The 17,400-nt window shown below is 44.1% G+C and overlaps 2 protein-coding genes across 7 annotated transcripts in view; both read right to left on the reverse strand.

Moving 5' to 3' along the window:
• The window catches only part of LOC102945219 (interleukin-1 receptor-like 2), a 47,163-nt gene extending 35,666 nt beyond the window's left edge, over positions 1 to 11,497 (reverse strand). Inside the window, exon 1 of the mRNA XM_043536762.1 lies at positions 11,061 to 11,497. The gene's annotated coding sequence lies outside the window, so the exon portion shown is untranslated. The remainder of the gene's footprint in view (positions 1 to 11,060) is intronic.
• Positions 11,498 to 14,876: 3,379 nt separating this feature from the next.
• Positions 14,877 to 17,400, reverse strand: part of LOC102937532 (interleukin-1 receptor type 1) — an 82,294-nt gene continuing 79,770 nt past the window's right edge. For all 6 annotated transcript variants that reach the window (XM_043536749.1, XM_027831092.3, XM_043536742.1 and 3 more), the window contains one exon: positions 14,877 to 17,240. In XM_043536749.1, coding sequence (XP_043392684.1) covers positions 16,843 to 17,240 — 398 coding nt within the window. In that variant the 3' untranslated portion in view covers positions 14,877 to 16,842. The remainder of the gene's footprint in view (positions 17,241 to 17,400) is intronic.

The raw sequence follows: 17,400 nt of genomic DNA on the forward strand, positions 1-17,400 counted from the left end.
TGCACTGCTTCATGATCATGGGAGCACAGCCAAATTTTGGACAATCTCTGGTGCAAGGTCAGTAAAACTGTGGACTTCAGCAAAAGCACCAGGAATGACCACGTGTACCAGCAGATAGCTAAAAAGATGACAGCTCTTCAGATTTTCCAGACTGATGATCAGTGCAGGGAATGTATTAAGAGGCTGAAGAACAAGTACTGGAAGACGAGGGACAAGAACTGCAACTCGGGTAACTCACCAACAACATGTCCATTTTATGACGACTGTGCCCAGCATGGAGGCAACTGTGCTTCATAATGACCTGGTCAGCTAGGATAGTGGCCAATGACCTCCATCAGCATGGGGTCTGATGGGAGCCAGCAGCAGGCTCCCAGTGAGGAGCATGAAGTGACAGTTTTATGGAACAAGTCCCAGAGCAGGCTGTAGACCAGGATTAACAGCAAATTCTTGGTCCCTACTCAGCAGGGCTGTTTGATCCCCCCCACACAGTCGAGCTTGTAACAAACCTGGTGGAGGCAGAAGCCACCTCAAAGCCCGGTAAGCGTATGAGGCAAATTTACAGTTTATTATTACAGTAATGGGAAGGATTTCTGCTGTAAGAAACAATGCAATAATGATAAGTCCCGGCTAGCAGCATGGCCACTAATTTCAGACTGCATCACATTGCCTACGTGACTCCCTTCTTCTTCGCCCTCTCCTCCCCGCATGTGGCATTCAAAATGGCAACTTGGACTTTCAAACATTCAAAAACAGCTGTAAAGGTCATTTTAACTGTTAAGTCACAGATGTTTGTCAGGGTCAGTCATGTTTTCCTTTCAGTAATAAGAAATTTGCCACTCTGCAATCACTCCTCCTGGGTCTATGGAGCCACCTGTGAACAGTGAACTGAGTGTGTGTGTTTGGGAAACAGTACTTTATTTCCAAATCTAGTCCATTTCAGTTAGAAGTAGTCCATACAGTCAGCGGGTCACAAAATCAGTTCTCCAAGTGTCAGTTTTTTCCCTTAGTGCCAACCTAGGGTGGAAGAAACCTATGGATTTTGACATGTTTGTTGGAGCAATAACAGAGTAAGCCACATGTGACCCAATGCAGCCTCGTGTTAATTCCCTCATGGATTCTGACCCAATCCTGGCTGCTGATAGCTGCAAACTTTTCCGGAAGCAGCAACTCCAGATAGTCAGTCATACTGCAGGGGAGGGTGCACTTTCCAGGCCCCCATGGACAGCTGACTAGTTCACTCCACTCACACAAACATCCTATTTTCTCACTATACATTAGAATACTTCAGCTGCACACACGGCAGATTTCCCTGCAGTCACTTGGAATAACATTTCCCTCTGCCGATATGGCACCACAAGAACAGTTTCGAAAAGTTCTAATACAGGGTTAGAAAACAATGTAGACACTCAACAGGGTTCCCTAACATGGGTCAGCTGACTCGAGTCCCACTAACCCTGGGCTTACAGTGCAATGTAGACATACCCCTACTGGGCTGTAATTGCCAGGATCACTTTTGGAGCCCCCTCCCTTTTTTTTAAAATAGCATTACATTAGCTATTCTCCAGTCATTTGGTAAGAGGCTGGTTTAAGCGATAGGTACACACCGCACTCTCGGCATCCGCAGAAATGAGGCAAGATTGATAGTGATTGCCTTGTTATCTCTGCTAACTCTGGAAAACGCTGTAGAATGGCAGGTGAATCCCAAAACTCTCCAAGTTAATTGACACTCACTTGCAAAAAACGGTGTATGGGGCAAGCTGTGCTTTAGCTTTGCGGCCAAACATAGGGATTACCTCCAGAGGGAGCATTTGCTCTGATAACGTATTCACTTGTTTCACATCCAATACCCAAACTGCTTTCCTAAATGACGGTCCGGGCTATGTGAACCTTGGGCCTCACTGAGCTGGTCTAGCAACATTCTCCTCAGTGTCTTCAGTTTGTCTGCTGTTTTCTTGAACACTCCTTGTAAAAATGCATTCTGCTCTGCATCGTCACCAGCCCCGGAGCACCCACAGAGTTGGCGCCTAAGGCGCCACTTTTGATGTGATCAGTGGGGGGAGTGGCCGCTCCACCCCCCCCCCCCCAGCTACGCTGCCCCACCCCTAAGAGCCACAGGGACCTGCCCGATGCTTCCTGGGAGCTGCCCCAGGTAAGCACTGCCAGGACTCCCCACCTCCGCCCCTGGCAGGTCCCTCTAGTTCTTAGGGGCGGGGTGGGCACCCACTACGGTGGCCCAAAAGAGCCTCCTGCCCAGTTCTGGGGGCAGTCAGGGGGCAGGAGTTTTTCATACGCTCTTTAAGTTCCTCTCTGTGGACTTCAAACGCTTTGGGTAAGTAATCTTGGCAAAGCCTGTTAGCAGAAGGAAGAGCACCTGTGTTTGGAACTGGTTGCTGAATAGCTACAGTAGGCCTGGGACCTAATTCACGACCATACTAAACTAACCTTGATTAGCCTTGGGTGAAACTCAGGGATTTCACCATTAAAAGTAAGAAAAAATTGTTCTGCTGCTAATAAGGCACCCCCCACCTCAGGAATGCCCCTAACAAGAGTTATAACACCCAGGGTTGTAAAGTAGACACACCCCCAGGCACTGGAAAGTTTAGGGAGGATACCAAAAGACTCAGCAAATGGTAAATTTGATAAAATAAGCCAGTGAATTTATGCTGTCCATCTGCACAAAAAGAGGTGGTCATAAATAAGTTATAATTTGTGCATGAGAGATAAAATGTAAGAAATATTTAAGCAGGGAGGAGGACACATAGGTGCCAGTGCATGATTGGTTAAATTTTGAATAATGTGGTTAAATAGGCTGTATTGAATAATTGGTTAAATAGGGGTATTGAATAATGTGACAGGAGGTAGCTAGTGTTATCTGTATAATGTAAATAAAAAGCAATGCTCTTTGGCAGTGGTTTTCAAACTTTTTATTCTGGGGACCCAGTTGAAGAAAATTGTTGATGCCCATGACCCAATGGAACTGGGGATGAGGAATTTAGGGTATGGGAGGGGCTCAGGGCTGGGACAGAGGGTTGGGGTGAGGGCTGCAGGTGGGGGTCAGGGCTCTGGGCTGGGGACAGGGATGAGGGGTTTCGGGTGCACGAGGGGCTCCAGGTTTGGGGGGCAAGTAAGCTAATTAAAATCAAAACTGCAGTGGAAGCCTAATATTGCAGGATCCGCAATTTCCAGAATATTGTAAATGAAGTAGGGCCTTACTTATTGCTGTTTATCAATTTGTTCCAAAACCTCCTCTATTTACACCTCAATTTGGGACAGTGCCTCAGATTTGTCACTGAAAAAGAATTGCTCAGGTGTGCAAATTTCCCTCACGTCCGAGTCTACAGTGAAGACCAACACAAAGAATTCATTTAGTTTCTCTGAAACACATTGTGTTCCTTGATTACTCCTGTACTAGCACCTTGATCATCCAGTGTCCCCACTAAGCTTCTGATGTACTTTAAAAAATTGCTGTTAAGTTTGTGTGTGTTTTGCTAGTTGCTCTTTAAATTCTTTTTTAGCCTGCCCAATTATATTTTTTATACTTGACTTGCCAGGACTATGTTCCTTTCCATTTTCCTCAGTAGGATTTGACTTCCAATTTTTAAATGACACCCTTTTTGCCTCTAACTACCTGCTGTTTAGCCATGGTGGCATTTTTTGGCCCTCTTACTGTTTTGTTTTTCCATTTGGGATATACATTTAATTTGAGCCTCTATTATGGTGTCTTTAAAAGCTTCCATGCAGCTTGTCAGCATTTCATTCTTGTGACTGTTCCTTTTAATTTCCATTTAACACTCTTCCTCGTTTTTGAATAGTTACCCTTTTTGAAGTTAAATGATAGCGAGGTGAGTTTCTTTGGTATTTTCCCCCCTACAAGGATGTTAAATTTAATTACATAATGGTCACTATTATTGAGCAGTTCTGCTACATTCACCTCTTCGACCAGATCCTGTGCTCCACTTAAGACTCAATCAAAAACTGCCTCTCTCCTTGTGGGTTCCAGCACTAGCTGCTCCAAGAAGCAATCATTAATGGGGTCTAGAAATTTTATCTCTGCATCCCGTTCTGAGATGACACGTACCCAGTCAATATGGGAGTAGTTGAAATCCCCCCTTATTACTGCGTTTACTGTTTTTGTAGCCTCTCTCGCCTCCCTGAGCATTTCAAAATCACCATCACCATCCTGGTCAGGTGGTTTGTAGTTTATTCCTACTGATATGCTCTTATTATTCAAGCTTGGAATTACTATCCATAGAGATTCTATGATACAATTTACTTTAAGATTTTTACTATATTTGACTCTGCTTTCTTTTGCATATAGTGCCACGCTCCCGCCAGAGCAACCTATTCTATCATTTCTGTATATTTTGTACCCCGATATTACCATGTCTCATTGATTATCATTGTTCAATCAAGTTTCTGTGATGCCTATTATATCAATATCCTTATTTAATAGCAGGCACTCAAGTTCACCCACTTAGTATTTAGACTTTAGCATTTGTATATGAGCACCTATACATCTGTCAATATTTAGTTGTCTGGCTTCATGTGATGCAATTGAATGGGACTCTTTCATTTGACTGTTTCTTTTCAGTTCCTACTTGATCAACTTCTATCCTCTCCTTTTTACTAGGACACAGAGTATTCCCTTTAGTAAATTTCCCCCGTAAAGGATGTCCCGCTCCTAAATGTGTGTTCCTCTGTACTTGTCGGCTTTCCCCCAGCCCTTAGTTTAAAAACTCCTCTACAACCTTTTTAATTGTGTGTGTCAGCAGTCTGGTTCCATTTTGGTTTAGCTGGAACCCATCCTTTTTGTATAGGCTTCTCTTTTTCCAAAAGGTTCCCCAAGTCCTAAACCTAAACTCCTCCGTACACCATCATCTCTACCACACATTGATACCCTGCAATTCTACCTATCTAACTGGCCTGGGTGTGGAACCAGAAGCATTTCAGAGAATTCCACCATAGAGGTCCTGGTCTTTAATCTCTTACCTAGCAGCCTAAATTTGGCCATTAGGACCTCTCTCCTACTTCCCCTGTGTCATTGGTATCTATGTGTATCACGACCATCTGCTCCTTCCCAATACTGCACATAAGTTTGCCTAAATGTCTTGAGAGGTCCGCAACCTTTGCAACCAGCCTGTAATTCACCGTGCAGTTCTCCCAATCACCAAACCCAACTCTCTATATTTCTAATATTCTCAAAGTATGTTATAGACTATGTAGTGTATGTGTGTATTTATTCCCTATAGATACACATAGGACTCACTACACCCACTCTCAGTATGTTGTCATCTGTAGACCGGAAATGGCAATAATTTTGTAGCAGTAATACATACAACTATTTTTTTAAGAAGCTGAAGAATAACTTCTATTGAAACTACAGAAAACTTTAGAGTGTGCATAAGACAAGTTGAAATTTGAGAACCACACTGGCTTGCAATCTTAGTCCTAGAGCTGGTTAAATAATGAAAATAATTTCTATTTCCCACCAAAATTTCAACCTTTTTGGAAATTTTCTGACCAGTTCTGACTATTCCTATGAATAGTATGAGGGGAATATTTCAAAAATTTCTCGCTCAAAAAAAATCTCTGAAATACTGTGCCCTAAGACAGGATGTGGGGGTGTTGCATTACTGAATAAAAGACTCACCAACATGTGTCTTAACACAGTCATCTTCCAGTCAAGTACTGACCAACCCCGACTCCTGCTAAGTTTATAAATTATAACAAGAATCACAAACCTAGCAGAAATGGACACAGGAATATTGATCACAAAAGGACAAATTAAACAGACATGCACAATGGCTGAAGCCCTTCATGATGGAGACACAATTTCTTTTAAAAAATTATTTTGGTTTGCAATTAGCAATTCTTGAATCATTTCAGATATTAAATTTCACACTAAAATGTAAAGGCAATGTTGATGTAAAGAAAATAAAAATGTATTTCTTTCAAGGAATTGTTCACTGCCTTTTGTCTGTTTTCTAGTTTTTTATATTGGAAATGCATGAGTGAAGAACAGTTAATATATGTTCAAATGTAAGCACATTGCACCAGCATTTCAAAAAAAAAATTCCATGCAAGTGTAAAATTTGTATTTGAGTGAGAAACCAGGGATACCAGAACGAGAAACCAGCGGAATTAGCATTCAAAATGTATAAATCCTAATACTGCATTTATCAATCTTAGTTCTAAGCAGAGAAAATGAAGGGTTAATTTATATACAGTCACATGCAGCTCTTCAGAAGTTAATATGCGGCTCCTTGTATAGGCACCGACTCTGGGGCTGGAGCTACAGGCGCCAACTTTCCAATGTGCCGGCGGGGTGCTCGCTGCTCAACCCCTGGCTCTGCCACAGGCCCTGCCCCCAATCCACCCCTTCCCATCCCCTCGCTTCTCCCCCCTCCCCCAAGCTGCCTGCATGCCACAAAACAGCTGATGGGGAGGTGTGGGAAGGAGAGGGAGGTGCTGATCAGCAGGGCTGCCGGTGGGTGGGAGGTACTGGGAGTGCGGGGGAGGGGGACGGGACTGGTGCAGGGCTGCTGACGTATTACTGTGCTCTTTGGCAATGTACATTGGTAAATTCTGGCTCCTTCTCAGGTTCAGGTTGACCACCCCGATATAGGCCTTTTACTACAAAACAATTTTTGTTGGCCAGGGCCCAAGTAACACAAACTTATCATTGCTCTACATCGTATTGCCCAATCACTTCTGGATTAGCCTTTATTTACAGCTCTTACATGTAAAGAGCATGACAGATTTTTCAAATGAACCCTTAAACACCAGAATGCCTGTTCCCTACCATTCCCCATTGTGGTCCCAGTAAACCAGCATCAGTTTTCTGAACTCTCTCCCCATCAGGTGTTACTTTCATCATCACACCAGCGTTCAATGCAAATGATGTGCAACAATGAAGCCATTCTTATGAATTCCTGCAGCTAGTTTACCCCAGCCCTCAAAATATACCACATAAACCTCTCCAAGCCGGCCCACTCAACTTCTGCGCTGCATGGAGGAAAGAAAGTTTCCCACCGCAGGGACTTAGGGTTTACTACTTCTACTACCATTAAGAACACGATTCAAGCTAAATTAGAGAATCTAGATCCCTACTTTAATTCCCCTTTGCCCCAGAATCTCCCTTGCTGGCCAGATCCCCCAGAAATACTCCTTCCAGTGTGCTTCTTTCCCAGTCCTTTCTCCATCTTCCTCCTGTAACTCTCAAATGCAGGTTCCTCCATTCCTGGTCCCCCTCTAAACCCCTAAATCTAGACTGCTCTTTATTCAGCTTTCAAAAACAGAACAAAAATTCCTTAGATTTCATAACAAACACATACAGATTTAGCCACAGAGGGATATCTTTAGAAGTTTGAGTGAATGAAGAAAGATCTCTTCTCTGGAATGGACATTTCAACCTGAATTCTGTTTTTTCATAGTAGTAACTGCTATAGAATTTATGTGTAAGAACTTTTGTCAATGTGGCAAAGCCCTCATAGCTCCCCTGATTTGTGAAATAAATTCATGCTGGAAGTACTAGGTGCTCCTATATATTAAATTAATAACTGTATATTCCCATCCACCTATGAATATTAAATAGAGAACAAGCTGAACAATTATTTTGCATATTAATACCATTCTTTAAAGGAAGCTCATAAGTGGTCTGTGAGCAGAGATGTAAATTTAAAACTACCTAAAATTAGTCCTGTTTTAAGGAACAGGAAGAAAACTGTTGCATGTTAACTCATTAAGATGAAAAATGTATTTTGTACCCAAAAAAGTAATGGTTAGGCCTCTATATAACTTCCCACCTTGACAACCTAAAACTAAGGCATACGCTTAACAAATAAAGTGGATTAAATAGGGATCAAAGTGAAGTGGATCAAAAATTACCTCTCCTGTAACTCTCTCACCTCTAACCAAGAGAGCATTGGGTTATAGCTATGGGAAGTTCTGTCCAAACAGACCCTTCCCAAATGGTACTTAATGTGTGTGCAGTCAGAAGGTGGGAGAGTCCACACTGTAAGGCTGTTGGAAAGATGAAAGATTTTCTCACTGCTTTGAAGCAGATAATATTCATTATTTAATATCTTTGAATAGGAGTAGTTTTAACAGACTTTGCAGAGTGTATACAATGCACTTAATGACTTGCAATTTTATTTTCTGTAATTTGTCTTTGCGGTTTTAAAATATAATTTTACATACACACACACTTTATAATAAAATAAAATATTTAACACTTTGACAGATTGGTCTATTTAAGAAAGGATTGCAATTTTATCATCTGGGACCTTTGGGGAAAAAAATTTTAGGGAACTGCATGAAAAAAAATTATTTTCCATCCCTCCATGTCTGTGTTAAAGATAGAATAGAGCAGTGCTCAAGAAGGGAGAGTGGGATTCCTGTTTGTTCTCCTCTCCAAGAGCAGGGAGACATTTCCACTTTTACACCCTTACCTGCACTGAAAATTCCTTCTTTTGTGAGTGTATGACTATAATAGGTTGCCCAAAACATATGTGGTGTGGGGTCTACACAAACTCTGTCAAAAGTGCATTCTCTTACCTAAGTCTGATCCTGTGTTTGTTCAGTTTTGTTTATTGACTGCAATCACATACATTAGTTTTTAATGCTTTTTATACCAGCAGAGCCATGCTGGATTCTGCCTCTATCTGTAAGCGGGGGAATAGTCCCGCTATCGTGGGGAACTTTCCTGGCTTCTGCACTACCCCGGTGAAGTGGGCTAGCGAAAGGATCTGAGTCCTCGCTCCCAATTCCTTTACCCAATGGCCTCCCTGCCCTTGAGGGCTCCCCTTCCACTCTCCTGTCTGGCAGAGTCCTCGTAACTCCAACAAGGCTGGGCCCAGGATTCCTGGGGGACTCGACCCTCAACCCTGCTGTGGTCACCTAGGACAGGGGCTAGGGTGTCCCCACTCCGGGGTACTCTCTCTGCAGTGAGCACTTCTCTGACCCACTGACCATTACATATGCAAGTTATTTAATCAACAATTAATTTTAAAAAGAATAAGGGAAAATGGGAAAGGTTAAAGGAAACACATCAACCCGCTCTGTGACAGGGACATCACAAACAGTGTCTCTGGAATGTCAGGGCAGTTCACAGTCTGTTCCTTGTAAGCCCCAGGCCTCCTTCTCCGGCCCTGGCTGTGCTGCAGGGATGCTGTGGGTTGGACACTTGCTCTGGTGGTGGCCACACGCTCTCAGGCTCTAAGTGGTAGGACCCTTCTGCCCAGTGTCGCCCCTGCCCTGTCGGGGTTACGATCCAAGCCTGGCCTGCAGAGCCTCTTGGCTGAGGTGTCTCTCTGTGCTGGGCCCGCTGCTCAGGGTCCCCCTCACTCTCCCCAGCTGCTCACTGCACCCAGCTCCGGACTGCTCCAGCCCCACCACTCTGTCTCAGCACAACTGCTGCTGCTCTGCCTCCAGCTCCCTGGGCTGCTTCTTTGGCCCCTCTGCCTCTGGTTGCTGCAGCTCTGCTCCCAGAACAGGTCTGCTCTGCAGGCTGCTTCTGTGACTCTGCTCCCAGCACTGACCTGCTTCGTGGGCTGCTTTTCTGGCCCCTCTAGCTCTGGTTGCTGCAGCTTTCTTCCCAGGGCAAGTCTGCTCTCTCTGGGTTGTGCCTCTGGCTTTGGGGCTGCAGCTCTGCTCCCCAGCTTAGCTTGGGCCCTGGCTTTCTCCTTAGCTCAGCCCGAATCTGTCTGACCCAGACAATTCCAGCTCACATGAGGACAGGACGTCTCTGGCCTCCTGACTCCCTGATTAGCCTGCCGGTCCTGTCATTCAGGCTGACCGGAGTATTGGCCTCTCCCCATTGTTCCTGGGGACTGTCAGTCTCAGGGTCCTGATTTCCCATCAACCCCCCTTTTAGTACTGGGAGCTAGCAACTAAAACACCCCCACTGAATGTTAGTAAGGGGGCAACAGTCCACTTACATATCCCTCAGAAGTGCTTTTTGGCTTCCATTGTCACATGCTGTGGTGTTGTAGCCCCAGGATACCAGAGAGACAAGGTGGGGGGGGGGGTGAAGGCAATATCTTTTATTGAACCAACTTCTGTTGGGGAGAGAGACAATCCCAACCAGACCTGCAGAAGAGCTCGTGTAAGCTCAAAAGCTTGTCTCTTTCACCAACAGAAGTTGGTCCAATAAAAGATATTTCCTCACGTACCTTGTCTCTCTATTGCAGGGGCCAAACTTACTGACCCTCTGAACCACATGACAATCTTCAGAAGTTCCAGAGCTGGGGCACACCTGCCAGAGCTTGGGGATTCAGCCCCATGGGAAGCGCCTGCTGGGGCTCAGGGCTTCAGTCCCCCGGGTAGCGCCTGATGGGATTTGGGGCTTCACCCCCACTCCTGGCACGTGCGCCCAGCAGTACTGAAGCCCTGTGACCCTCCTCCGCACTGGGCAGAAGCCCCTACGTCATGACCAGGCAGAGGTCCTGAGCTCCCACACCATCAGTCTAGTAGGTGGAGAATGGGGGGTCACTGGGGAGCTCTACAAGCCACACTTCAATGGCTCGCATGTGGCTCACAAGGCACAGTTTGGCCACCCCTGCTCTTCCAGTCACTTACATCTGTGCAAACCCACTACAGACAACGGGCAGCACAGACACCAGCTAACAGCAGAATCTGGCCAACAGAACCTTATTGTTGCTGATTGTGCAAGAGGGAAAGAACCCACCTTGAGTGTGCAGGGCTAAAACACAGAGGTAGGAGGGGCAGAATCCTTTTAGTTGTAAATTAAACACCTCTGCTACAGAAATTATTGAACCTGTGCTGTTGTGAGTCACCTTGCAGAACAGAACAAGTAAGTTAGTTCGTTAGTTAGCTCACCCCTCCTTCCCCCATCACGGCAGCTTCTCCTCACCCCAACCCTTGCGTGAGCAGGAAGCCACTGCCTGGCCTTTAGTTCCTTATTTAAGGGCAGAGAGGAGGGGAGTGGCTGCAGCTCAGCCACAGCTGGGAAGAGACACTGGTGTCCCCACCAGGAGGAGCAGGCCAGGTTCCAGATTGCTTCTCCCGTTTTTCCAGCTTTGGGAGGCAGAAGCTCTTACCTGTGGGTGGGTGGAGACGGGAGAGAGCTGGCCCCTCGCTTCAGCTTGGTTGGGAGAGAGCCAGCTCCTAGCAGCCGCCCCCCAGGAGACACCAGCCAGCCCAGGGATGCTGCTCTGTAGGGTGCGCGGCAGGCACTGCTGGGAGAGGAAGGGGAGACTGGGCGGCTGGGGAGCAGATACGGGGAACTTGCTCCCGCCTGCCAACCCTCCCTCCCCCCGTCGCCTCTGGAGCGCCCCCAGGCGGCAGCGGCCGCACCCGGGCCCGCCACGGAGACTGGGGTCCAGGCACCGAGCCCCGCTGCGCGGGCGCCGGAGCCTGGCGGTGGGAGCGGGCTGCAGGGGGGAAGGGAGCGGCTGGGAGCGGCTGGGGTTGGTCTTGCGGTGCCCTTGCGCCCAGCGCGCTCGGAACAAGCCCCGCGTCTCCCCAGTGCCGCCTGCGGGAGGCGGCGGTGGCCGCTGACCCCGCCCGAGAGCCCCAGCTCCTCCTCCCTCCCACGCCTGAGCAGCAGCAGCAGGTGCAGCCTCCCTCCCCAGCGCGCAGCCCCGGCCGGCCGGTTTGCAGCCGCTCGGGGCAGAGGGGACACGCCCCGCTCCGCTGCCGTGCAAGGCAGGGCGGCGCGGCGGCAGGAAGCGGAGCTAAGGCACCGTAGCGAGAAGTCCGCTCGTCGGGGAGATTTAAAGCGCTTTCAATCGCCGCGATTTGGGATTTCAGCCAGGGGGCCGCGTGGTTGCCGGGGCCAAGCCCGCGACAGGCAGCAGCAGGAAAAACAAGCCCGGGCCGAGGAATTTAGTGTTTGTTTGAATATAAATTTGACATCTCCGCCCACATGTCTTTCCGTGAACACGTGCAGGGAGGTATGTCACGCACTAGTACAAATACGATTGATCAGACAGAACAGGTAAGTATTTTGGCTCCAGGCTCATTGGAGTAATTTTCCTTTCAGTGCACTGGCTCAGAAGCAGCAGTTTCTCTCAGCGCACCTCTGTCTCACCCCATAAAATGTCTTGGGATCACAGCCTTTATGGGAAGTTATCTGTAAAGCCTGCTTGCCAGACCCTGGCTTTTAACTCCTTCATTGAATTATGTTAAAGGAGAGAAGTCTCTTTTGAACATTACTATAGTACCTTTTATCAGGTCTCATTAATACTGTCTAGTGCTTGGATTTGTGAACTTCAGACCAAAAAAATGAAATCTAAGATTCCCAGAAATGAATGGAGGCTTTATAGTTAACTCCTGCTGCACAGACCCTGTTAAAGTTGTCAAATAATAATAAAACACATCTACTCTACATACCAGTTTTAACCACCAACTTTTATCACTTATTTGGTCTATCTTACAGTTTGGCTGATATTCCTCATGTCTAGACAACAAATTTTCCAATATTAATGCAATTTAGCCTTGATTAGAAGAATATCAGTTATCCAAAATTCCATTATCCCCCACCAGATTGTCCCCAAATAGGTACCATGTTGAAAATCAAAGGGACTATAGCAACATAAGTGTAGGTTTCAATGCCCCTCTGCCATGTACATTGGTCAAACTGGACAGTCTCTACGTAAAAGAATAAATGGACACAAATCAGATGTCAAGAATTATAACATTCATAAACCAGTCGGAGAACACTTCAATCTCTCTGGTAACGCGATTATAGACATGAAAGTTGCGATATTACAACAGAAAAACTTCAAAACCAGACTCCAGTGAGAGACTGCTGAATTGGAATTCATTTGCAAATTGGATACAATTAACTTAGGCTTGAATGGAGACTGGGAGTGGTTAAGTCATTATGCAAGGTAACCTATTTCCCCTTGTTTTTTCCTACCCCCCCTTGTTCCTCAGACGTTCTTGTTAAACCCTGGATTTGTGCTGGAAATGGCCCACCTTGATTATCATACACATTGTAAGGAGAGTGATCACTTTAGATAAGCTATTACCAGCAGGAGAGTAGGGTGGGGGGAGAGAAAACCTTTTGAAGTGATAAACACCCATTTTTTCATGGTCTGTGTGTATAAAACATCCTCACTGCATTTTCCACTTTATGCATCCGATGAAGTGAGCTGTAGCTCACGAAAGCTTATGCTCAAATAAATTGGTTAGTCTCTAAGGTGCCATAAGTACTCCTTTTCTTTTAACATAAGTGTAGCATTTCACACCCAAAAGTGTCCCTGGCTCAGGGTTCTTACTGTCTTAAGCTTGTCTTTTGTCCAACAGTGAATGAACAGGAAAGTAACTAGAATAAGAGACAGTTATCCACATGTATTTCAACATTTATAACTCATCCCCACAATATTTGAGTATGACCTTAATTTTAAGTATGAAGGTTTTGTTTGTTGTTTTGTTAGGAAGGTGTTAGTTAATGTCAAAGGAACTACAGAAGCGCTACCTGCCCTGCCACTCAGAGGGAGTGTTTCCACCTGGGCTCAGAATACAGGCAGTCCTTGACTTTATGGCGTTCTGCTTACGATGAACAGCACTTACGTTTCTGAATTGACACCCTGATTCGACTTACAATGTTTCTTTCGACTGTGATGCTTGGTCCCGCAATGGAGTGGATTGCGGTTCCGAGTTATGTTTTGACTTATGATGCCATTTTCAGGAACCAATTGTGTCGTAAGTCCGAGGACTGCCTGTACATACTTAGAACTGGAAGAGGAAGCAAGCAGAGCCAGCCAGAGAGAAAGCAGAGTGAATCTCTTTTCTCTCTCTCTGAGCCAAAAAGGTGGTCTTGGATTTTGACACAGGCCTGCAGGAAAAAGTTTGTGATCCTTAGGCAGGAAATAAGGCTATGTCTACACTGCACACCTTACAATGGCACAGTGCCCCTCTCCTGCTAACAAAATAAAACCACCCCAACCAGGGAGCGCTTTTTGTCAGTAAAACTATTGTCGATCAGGAGTGTGGTTTTTTCACACCCTGACGAACAAAAGTTTTACCAACGAAAGTGCAGATTAGACGTAGCCTTAGGTGAGTTTTACATTGGACATGTTTCATACTGGTTTTATCACAAGTCCTTCAGAGGACACAGTAAAAAGTAGTCAGACCAGTCTGTGGTAAGTGGACAATTCTACTGAAGGATGGTACCCAGGGCAGTGGTGTTTACTTTGGTAGGATAGCCAGCCACAGACATGGGGAAAGGCCTTGTAAATCTCTGTGAATCATGAAGGAAACAAAAGGGGCTACAGAAAAGACACTGGGACAAAATAAAGCCAGTAGCCTTCAAAGAAACAGAGAGGGTTTAGGAGTCAGACTGGACTTCTGCTTGCTTTTCAGATTGCAAAGCTATACACACACCCCCCTTCCCAGAGCAGTTGAATGAAAGTTCCTACCCAGATATCATTGTAGTAGCTGCCTTACTGAAGGGATTGGAAAATGAGGCAGTCTGACAGGCTAACAAGGACACTGTTCCAAGAATAGCATGTGGTGTTGAAAATCACTGGAATTTGAGTGGGAGGAGACCAAAGACACAGTAAGACAGGAGTTGAAGGAATGTAGTACAGACAGAAAGAATGATTGTGTGAAGACACGCAAGACACTGCATAGCAATAAAAACTAAGTGCAAGACCAAATAAATGTATTGCTTAGGTTGTCAGTTTAAACACAAAAATAGGAAATGCAATCATGAAGGTTCCCATGTCATCTACATGATTATATTTATACACCATCGATTCAGTTCACTATTGGGAGAAGCAAATGCTACCCTTGACTTCTGCCAACCAGTTCAATCTTCTGCGTTGTCATGTATTTTTACCAAATTTTGAAAGCTTTTCAAAACTGGAAGTTATACATTAAGATCTAGTGGATAGTACAAAGAAAAATAAATTCAATATAACTTTAATAGGGACAAAATATACCACTGGAATTTCTGATGTATCTTTTATGATACCATACACATTCAAATTTAATCTACCTAGTTTATCCCGCACTTTTCATCAGTAGATCTCCAAGCACTTTACAAAAGAAGCAAGTATTATTTTGCCATTTGACTCTTTGGAAAACTGAGGTACAGAGAGGCGAAGTGACTTGCCCATGTTCACACACTATGCCAGTGGGAGAACTGGAAATAGAACCCAGAAAAACAAGTGTTACCCATATCACCTCTTGCAATTACTTAATTCATCATCATCATATTAGTCGAAATGAAGGGTTAATATTTGTACAGAAATTAACCCTTCAAGAGGTGCAAGATTACCCATTTTTTCTAAAGTACGTCAACAATAAAGCTGGGCATCTTCTACAGAATTGGTATCCTGATCCTCAACAAAATATAATTAATGGACAGTTTTGAAGCAAGGAATGTCAGAATGATCATACTGTAATCAGTATATGAAAATATTTAACTCAAGCCTGAGTAATTTATAGATTTTCATGGAAATATTTGAGCATCAATTCAAGAAAATTCAGAAATCAGGGGTTTTCAAAACACCTGTCTGACACTGTGTACACAGTCCATTTTTAATAGTCAAGCAACAAGACTCCAAAATTGCACACAAAATTAAATCTAATGACTTAAAATGTATATCTAAATATACAATATGTAAAATGTGGGCATTTTAATATTGCCATGGGAAACTTAACTTCTGTATCTCCTTATTCTTTAAATTTACAACCTTAATGCTATGTTAACAGGTTTTTGGAGGGCAGGAAGGTTCCCCTCAAAAACAAAGAAGAGAGGAAATCCTAGCTGGTCCACTTTGGAATGTGTACTAAGACATTTGTACAGCTCCACAGATTTCAAACTACACTACTATCTACATACCAAAACTCAAGCGTAGCACAATAGTTCAGCAATTACGTCGTGTACATGATGAATTAAAAACAGCCAAGTTCAGGCATGCACAGTACATACTTTTAAAAATAACTTCATTAGCTATTTATTTTCCAAACTGTTATACACAGCAACAGCTACTCACTGTGGGCCAGCTACAAATGACACTTTAATATTTAGCCAATTGAGTTGACTGTGTGCAAAAAAACTGATTTTTGTTCGGAGTGGGATAATGTACAAATACACTTATCAGTTAACTCAATCATCTGAGCAGATTTTCCTTAAACATTAAAAAATGCAAAGATCAAACACTAAGCTTCAGCCCCAAAAGGATTTTTTTAAGATTGAAAACATTGGTTTATAATAAAAATGTTTCTAGCCTCACAGAATCAGCTACTGCAAGAGTTGCTCTAGAATGTAACGCTGAAAAAAGGTTCCATTCTTTGACAGGCTAGTACAAGGTCCCCCTCTTGTCTTATGTCTCCCTCTCACCTCTCCCCTTGGACGATACCACATGATGTAATACAAGGATTCATCTTTTAGTAGATTGAATAAGTCCATAATTAATAGATTGCTACACATGAATGAACTAGAGTTTTGTTTCATTCAAAACTACAGGTTTCCAGACCTAAACCCATCATATAAAAGTCAGGATATAACAACACTATTTCCTTCATCTTCATCCTTTTTCTATTTGGAAAAAAACATGTCTTTAAAAGTGCAAAAAATACTTTTAGTTTTCCTTACAAAAAATGTATTTCTTCAAGAAGTCCTGCAGTTCTCGTTACAGGCCACTGCAATATTGAAAAAATGCTTCAGAGTGTTCTTTTGATCTGCTCAGGGGAATGGAACCCTGAATCAGCTTTTCAAATCTGTCAGTGATGTTGTGGAGGCTTTAATCCTGTAAGCCTCCAAATGAGATGGCCAGTGTATAACACATATGGGTACCCTACAACCAACCATTTAAAAAGCAATTGAAGTGAGCTGCTCACAGCTGTTAAAATTGAACTTGGGTGTCATCTTTGTAATGTTATTGTATGTGGAGAATTAAAGGCTGGTGGTAGTAACTGTAGTTCTGAGGGAGACAGAGTTTGTCTGGGTGGCATTTGGTATCGTACATTTTTCCAGAATTTTGTACTTGCCGAATGAGATCTCTCTGTGAAGTCCCCTTTCCATCTGATGGCCCCATGCTTTTGCTTAATATATTTGATGGATTCTGGCATGTTTGTGTAATCCTTTATTTTATCCAGTTCAATTAGAATAACTTTAATTCCATCACGGATAAGAGCGTTGTACACGGCCAGTTGCTGTTCAGAAGTATCGTCTAACACACTATAACAGGATGATTCTGGTACTAACACAATTATCACTCTTCTACTTTGGTTGATTTTTTCATCAGCGACATTGATCACAGCTGTAAACAAAGAAAAGCAGAGAAAGGTTTTTTAACTCCTGTAAAAGCTTATACAATGTTTGTTACTTTCATATTGTGGCTGTTTAGTTTTCAGAAACAAAGATGTCTTACTTGTCTCCTTACTCCATATTATTCATTGATATTAAACCTGTAACTGTAA

Source organism: Chelonia mydas, chromosome 1 (assembly GCF_015237465.2).
Source record: "Chelonia mydas isolate rCheMyd1 chromosome 1, rCheMyd1.pri.v2, whole genome shotgun sequence".
NCBI lineage: Eukaryota > Metazoa > Chordata > Testudines > Cheloniidae > Chelonia > Chelonia mydas.